At 44.1% G+C, this 8019-nt stretch overlaps 1 protein-coding gene across 2 annotated transcripts in view; it reads left to right on the top strand.

Moving 5' to 3' along the window:
- The window catches only part of LOC135895914 (solute carrier family 35 member G1-like), a 42656-nt gene extending 40971 nt beyond the window's left edge, over positions 1–1685 (top strand). For both annotated transcript variants that reach the window (XM_065424155.1, XM_065424154.1), the window contains one exon: positions 1356–1685. In XM_065424155.1, the coding sequence (XP_065280227.1) occupies positions 1356–1589 (234 nt within the window). In that variant the 3' untranslated portion in view covers positions 1590–1685. The remainder of the gene's footprint in view (positions 1–1355) is intronic.
- Positions 1686–8019: the final 6334 nt, after the last annotated feature.

Here is an 8019-nt window from a genome sequence, read left to right as displayed (position 1 = left end):
GCACTTATAAAAAGCCAGCATTTGCACATTCACGTTCGCGAGAGCATGGGACATCGATATGGTAGAGAAGTTTTTTTATTGACGCCATCAGCGAATGGAATACATTACAGGAGTACATTCTCGCTTACGTATTTCTTGTTAAAATTTCTACGCACGTGAGGATTTCACGAAGAAAATACTACTAACGTTTGTTCCGATAGCTGTATGAAGCATATTTTTTATCTTTAAGCCTTACAACATTACATGATAGACAACGCATAGAGTAAAACACAGCATTCGAGGAAAATTACGCGTAATAAGATCATGTTATTTGAAATTATATATATCATTTTGCAATAATATAAAGTACATACCGCATAACATCAAGGCCAAAAGTCGAACATATCGCATATTTAATCAACACACGCGCACGAAAACAACACAATGCAGATGTATGTACATTCAGTGACAGAACGATTACTCGAGTGAACCATGTATAGTATCGCTCTCCTTAACTTGTGGGGGAAACAGTGCACGGAGGAAATATATGTTTATTCCATTTCATGGCGTGAAGTTTTCCCTCGAAGAAACTCCGTGTTGTAGACAGTTCACGGAGGAAATACATTTTCACTCCGTTTCACGGGACGAGGTTTTGACACTAGTAAACTGTCTATTGTAAACAGCGCCGGAGGAAATACATTTTCACTCCATTTTACGGCAATACATTTAACAAACTGCCTATTGTAAATGGAGTGATATCGTCATTCCCTTTATTTACTCCGCCATTTGGTTAACGAGGCAAAATCATGGTTTTATTCTTTTTACTCCATGGTGATGGAGTAAATATATCGAGCTGCAAAATTTTATAAGGCAATCAACCATAAGAACACCTATTCAGGCTTATTTATGTTTACAACAAACCGGTTTTGGTTTCGATAGTTGGAGCGGAGATACGCCATGACGTTGTGATTTTACTGGGTAGCTCCATTACAGGTGACCGCTAAACGCGGATTTATACCCCCTCCCCTCCTCTTCCTCCTAAAAAAAAATAGAATTAAAAGAAATCGCAGCACTACTTTGGTTTTTCTTTTTTATTGAGCGACACCATTATGCACAGACTCACTGCTTCAGTACTTCGCCAAACATTCCTCTGTGGTTTGACGTTACGATAATGCCGACGACATGATGTCCCGAATTGAGACTAAGTTTGGTCTCAAATTAAAATATGAGCGTTTCCCAAGCTTCATGCTCGCTGAATGTCATCCACTTACGCGTGAGAAGCGTGTATAGTATACAACTTCTACAAGCTCGAAAATAATGTGTCGATACTCTTTTGAAGGAGGGTATATTAAACCTTTCACTCCCCGTCTGCGCAGGTTCGTCGCGAGCACACGTGGGTGATTTTGCTGGTGCGCATCGTGGCCAACATAGTGTGCGCCATGGTGCTCGAGAGCGCCTTCGTCGACCCCGGCCTCCTGGACTCGGCGCAGGTCCTGGCGGCCCTCATGGTCGTCTTCGCGGGAGCGCTCACCACCTTGCACCTGCTCGTCGAGGGCCACGAGAAATCGCCCGTGGTCGCTGCACACCGCTTCCTGCAGCTGTTCACGTAGCCGAGGCCCCGGAGCGCTACCTCGAAGGGCCTCATTTCCCCTCGCGGTTCCCGAAATGCTATCTTTCGATTTAAATACAGCTTTTGCAGAACCTTTGATCTTTAGCTTTTCTGAGTGCAGATCCTCCCCCGCGTTTCTTTTGACTAAGCATATATGGACGATCAAGGCATGTCGCGGGAGCCAACTTTTCAACAATTTCAACAAGGGGAGTTGTCTTAGTCCGGCCAGCAAGTGGCTTTACTTTACAGCGGTAAACGTTGCTTTACAAATTACAGTAAGCGTTAGAAGTAGCGCAAGACGTTGCCAAGGAAAGCCCTCACTGCCCTGACGAAGGCAAGTCTCTTTGTGGAAGCGCTGGCTCCAGCGACATTCCTTGTTCGATAATTGTTTGCCCCTTCACGCCTCCATATTCCTGTAAACGTCTGCCATGTCCGGCTTTCTTTCTTACGTGAGCACTATACTCACAACTCTGCCCGTATTCATCGGTACATATTAACATTGCGTGCATCGCCCTCATCTCTGGTAGGTTCCATAACATATAAGGGCTTCCTCGGTAGCCACAATGACCGTTAGGACGGCTGGTGGCGCCAATGCGAGTAGTTAAGGCTGACCAGAACGGGCTGATGAAATAGACGCTGTGGGAGGGCGGATAGGCGGAGGCCGAACGAACAGTATGCCCATGAAGAGGCGAGATCGCAGCAACGTCGGTATACGAGGGCAGCTGAGCTGAAGCGTCGGGGTTCATAAGCGAAGTTTACTTATGTTAATTCTTCTTTAATGATTGCCTGGATGCCAGGGTCAGAGGAAGGAGAAGGGAGCCGTAGCAGGTGGTCAGAATGAACATTTACTGTGAAGGTCTTCATGAACGATGGTGCGTGTCAGCGTCCACAGGACAGTACCAGTAGGAAGGTGAACTTCACATGCATCGGTGGTATACATTTAAAGACTGCAACTCAACGCGCCGGTATGTAGTGGTGGCATCCTATGCGGTAGTTGAATTGCAAGCAGCGTGTTGAAGGCGAAAAAACGAATCCCTTTGAGGATGTGTCGGATATCGTCACTTTGTGACATGGGGAGGATTCTGCGCGAACAAAGCGCCAGCAGCGTTTACTCAGTGTAGGATTGTTCGAGCGATTAGATGCGGTCATAGGGTTTTTTTTCTTCACCATCTCCGCGCGTAGAATTGCTGCACCAAAAATCGGACGCCACATTGTATGTAAAAGTACCCCATTTTCAGGGTCCGGGTTGTGATTTAGGAACCATGTCTTGAGACGTGCCAGAGGTAGATAGAGATATTGCCAACTTTTTTTTGCAAACTTTGCTGCTTGTCCCTTCAAAGGCATCGTTTTCGAAAGTGGTGAACCCTACTTCCTTTCCCGTAACCCTTCTTTATTGGCCTACGTCAAGATGAATTCTTTTTTCACTAATGGCGAATTAGACTGTCGTAGCATATTAACTAAACGGTACCGAACCCGCTCGGAAACGAAAGTCTGACAGCGGTTGACAGAATACCTACTATTCCATGGAAAGCTTTCTGTACATGTGTGAACATTATACACATATGTCGTATGTATGAAAATAATTTGAACAATTGATGTTATGTGTTGTTATTTGAATTATAGACATGAACATTACATTTTGTGTGCAGAAGGCGAGCGGCGAGAGGTAAAAACATTGGGTTAATTTGTGCCGACATAAACAGATGAACTGATCAACATCCTTATACAATCACACATTCTTTTGTACTTCATAGCTGCCAAAATTATAGCCAATATGAGAAGCAATAAATAGAAATCGAAGAAACTCAGTGACGGGTTAGCGGCGAGCGTGGTCAGTGGTTGTTAGAGGTGTGTAGCGATTGATTGATTACACATGGCTGCGGTTTGATTGCATGCGTTATATTACGTTCTAGTCGACTGAGTGGCTCATCGCGAAACATAAAGGTGGTGTAACCTAACGTCAGCGTGCGCAATATGGATTGCTATTGTCACAATAACAGCTCGTGCCGAGAAGTACTAACTTCGCGCCTCAGCAGTAAGATGGAGGCAATGCTCACTCAGTGGCATCATTATGCTGAAGCGTGTCATCCTGAGCGCTGTTTACTTGAAGATCAGTTGCTTCTAGCTCATCGCAAGCGGGCTCTCTCACGGCAGCTTCGGCGTGCTTTCGTTTACTTTCCTCAGGCTTCTTTCACGAGTGATCATTGAAGCGATTCTCTCGCATAAAGTTAAACTCGGAAATACGTTTCACTTCGCAGATTGACGTAAAACAAAACAAACGCAAATTTAGAAAAAGGAACCCGCGAGACGGGGTTTACTGCTTCGCAAGGGCCATATGCGTGCAATTGTTCTTGGTTGCCAAAGACAACATGGCGCCGAGAGAGAGACAAAAGGAGGCGCATTGATGGAAACGTCAATATTAGCCACTGCAATGCAAGAACTGGGCTAATTACAGACATGAACAAATTAGGACATTCGCACACTACGAAACCTTGCAGTACGCTCTTTCTGGAAGGCATTTTTCGTTGTTGTCAGTCGATAAGTACACTGATCGTGTACTCGCGATGCACCTGCAACTACATCGCTATATATATTTGTGGGCGCTGCTCCATGAGCTGAAAACAGCGATCCGTTGAACCGTGCACCTGCCAACACACCGATTCCAGCCTTTACAACGGAAATCCGTACATTGTTGTTTGGCAGCTGCAGGTACATTGGAACTACGTGGTGCACCATGTAGTTCTACGTGCGTCTTCGCACATTTCAGTGCGACGAAGAAAGGGCCAAGAAACAGTGATTGTCTGACCGACAGACAAGGCAGCGAGTTCACTGGAAGGGGGACTCTAGAAGATAACGACAGTAGGCAGAAGATAACGACAGTGGGCGAAAAAGGGACAGTCTTCTCAAACGATCTTCTAGTCAAATCTCTTTCCTCTACTCCACAGATGGACGAAAGGATCCTACGAGCTCCTCTTTGAAACGGGGCGGTGAGTTGCGCCACCGAGCTCTTTTGCTTATTTCGCCTAATGACTTAGCCACATTACCTTAGCTACTTAGCTAGCCTGTTCTGCTACAACACAGTAAAACTCAACTGTCTGACAGCCGATGTAAAAAAAAAAATAGTAGTTTGGAAATGAGGGATCTGAAATTCTCGGAACTATTAGTGGGAATGAACGAGGCTGGGGTTGACCAAGATGTACCGGCACTGTGACGACAACGTGACACCCCTTGGGTGGTGTTTGAAAAGTTATTTCACGGCACGAGCTCAGAAGTCACGCAACATACAAGCATCATGCGTGCAGTATGTGTAGCTGAAGTCGCTACGACAGGGCACGTAAACTTCACATTTGTTGCCACAAACGCTAGTGGACGGATTACGAGTTTCTTCGTTTGACAGGCGTCGGACTCCTGTTCCCGTCGTTGCACGTGAATTCCGTGGCTCGTCACGTTCTTCATCCATGTTAAAAAAAAATTGTCTCTGCTCTAGTAGTTGTGATAGTAAAGAGATCACCAAAGCTGCTATGGACATCGCACCACGTCAGAAACGACGACAAGGGGGCCTAGAAAGAGCTGTCAACTTGCTAATTCCAGTAAAGAACGAATGAGACTCAAAGCAACAGCACGAGCACGTGTGTGTCTTGACTTCTGGTCGCGATGTTTTTTTTTGTTCTAAGCTTATGAAAAGTTTATTTCGCGTGTACGGTCACAAAGGTTCTGTGTTAGGAATGCTGAGGTTTCGAGTACGTTCATCAACCCTGTGGTGAGTGACGAAAGCCATATTAACACAACTGCATGGGTTGCACAAACGCAATGTTCCGTATATTTGCTTCGTTCAGCGTTGAGGTTGTAGTCCTACCACTACTGAACTGCTCCACCGTAATATCGTTGCTTCAGTAAATAAGTGCAAATCGAAGTAAAATTAACAAGTTTAGGCATATGCAGAGAAATCGTCCCGAAGGTGCAATCATGAGCTTCGAAATTCCCTGTCCGCGAATACGCACGTACTGTAAAGCGTGCGCATACCCAGTTGCACAGAGACAGTGTGCGGTGCAGCTCTCATCATGAATTTCATTGTTCGTTTGCCTCCAAGAGTGGCTCATGCCCACTATGGGGGAATGACCAAAATCAGGTGAGTCAACAGAATGATATTAAGAGCCTAAAAAGAAGGGCTTTAGAGAACTTTTGATTAGCTGAAAAGAATGAAATCAGGCAGAAATTTAAGAATTTAGCAATGAAATTGTCTTGATTCAGTTATATACGTCACAACAGCTGCACCAGCATCCCTATTATAATGTCCCAGAGAAGAGGCTCCCAAAATAGAATATCGGGAATCGTTACATTCACTCCAACATAATGAAATTCTCCTTCTCAAGTATGTTTTCTCAATGACGAAAAACGGCGACACGACAGGAAGAAGTGCTCCATTGTCTCATCCTCACCACAGTATGATCACAAGGAGGAGGCCGCCAGATCGTATCGATGCAGATATGTAGGTAGATATGTAGGTATTCGACATGGGAATTGGGTGAGCACGACTTCAAATTTTCTATTACGGTCGAAGTTTCTGCTCCAAGCAAATAGGAGGTGTCGGTAATCAGTGAAATTTCTTAATACGTTCCAAGAGTCATGCTTGTCTCTCTAAGCTAGTCGCAGTTATGAATGCCGATGCAGGAAGAATCGGGAGAATTGGACCACCAAGGGACGCTCTCGGAAAGCTGTCTGCTATTGCATTCGCACCTAATCCTCCGTGACCAGCTACTCATACCAATCTAATTAGTGTTAAGTGAGAAGTTATTAGATAGTTAAATGTACGCGAAATATGTGAGCCACGATTTGCAGTGACAGCTGAACATAAATGTGAGTGATCCGTAACCCCTACAACTTTCGAGATTGATGAGTTCACTTTTCGTAGAGGCAATGTAACCATGAGAAACTCAGCTAAACATACCGGTATGTAGTCAGGAAGTCTAAAAGAAAACGGCTAGTCAAAAGAAAGAAAGAAAATTCAAATTCCAGATTTTTCATCAGCTTGCGTTGCATTTGTCGCAATGACGACGTTTATTTCTAACTCCAATAAGTGATATTGTGATAGCCCATTTATTGCAGCGTAAGAAAAACGTTTCGCTTTGTTCGGATATACATCCTCAAATATAATCTGGAAATTCTCTCTCTGACTGCAAATAGGAGGGATCTCACATAGTCGTATACGTCTAAGGCACAAACAAGTGCCTGTACGAAGACGTCCTGAGGAGTATGGAAACGAGGCCAGGAAGATTAAAAAAAAACCAACAACAATATTACACGCTTAGAAATAAATATGATTTGCAGTTTTATAGAAAAATCATTCATCTTGAGTAACGTCTGGACCGTTAATCACCGAAACCTACTCAAAACGAACGGTAAGCGCGCTTATACGTATAGTACATTGTTGGCAACGAACTTCGGTAAACCAAGACAGAGACGTAAACTTTCCCGTTCCTGAAGAACAAGGGAGTGTAATTTATATGCCGGCGCACCTGATCATAGAACACATCCAATATCCTAAATTGGCGGCACGAACATTTCATAAATCATCGCAAGAGAGTCTTTCCGCATCCCCGAGCGACCGTTGCAAAGCCTTCTTAGCGTTCCTACCACTCGCACTCCTTTTTTATTGATGTATTCAATGTGCGCGCGCCAACTAAGTTGGTTATATATTATGAATGGCTATTTTACCGAGTACACCAGAGGTATATGCTACAGGCGGCAGGTAAGGTTTATATGTGTTGGATCCCTTAAAGGAAAAACTAGGATCGAACATTTTCTGACGTTAAGGGGGAGGTTAATATTCCGGAACGAGTTTTCTATGGCTCACAGGTAGGTTCGCAATCGACTATATAAAGAGTGGATGTCATTGACTGATGAAAAAAAAGAAACGCAACGTCATCTGCGTATACGCATGTGCATATGCCATTATGACAAGGTAGAGCTTGGTAATATGTTCAAGAATAAAAGTGAAGCGACAGCTCCTTGTGGAACCCCATGCGACTGTCGATGCCTATTTGGATAAAATCCTTTCAGAGAGCAATACAATGCTCTGTCAATTAGAAACTCACTAAACCATTTTATTATATATTTTGGGAACTCAAGCTTTGTTAATCGATTCAATAGAACTTCATGCTCTACATTGTCATAGGCTTTTGATATATCTCAAGTTGCTGGAGCTGTAACTTAAGAAGTACTTCTGGCAGGGCGAGTTTGTGCATGGCTATGCTAGGAAGAGTGGCGCGTATAAAAGGACGAACATAAGAAAAAAAAAACGAGGTAGAGAGAAAGAATGTTTTTTCCGTCTACCTTGTTTTTCTCCTGTGCTCGTACTTTTATGCGCGCAACTCTTCATAACGCACATCTATAACTGTAAGTTGTTTCTGGCATCGTGCTAGTTTTATGCG

This window comes from Dermacentor albipictus, chromosome 2 (assembly GCF_038994185.2).
Source record: "Dermacentor albipictus isolate Rhodes 1998 colony chromosome 2, USDA_Dalb.pri_finalv2, whole genome shotgun sequence".
In the NCBI taxonomy this organism is placed as follows: Eukaryota; Metazoa; Arthropoda; class Arachnida; order Ixodida; family Ixodidae; genus Dermacentor; species Dermacentor albipictus.
The sequence above is the reverse complement of the archived record's forward strand: the minus strand, read 5'-3'. Positions and strand labels throughout refer to the sequence as shown.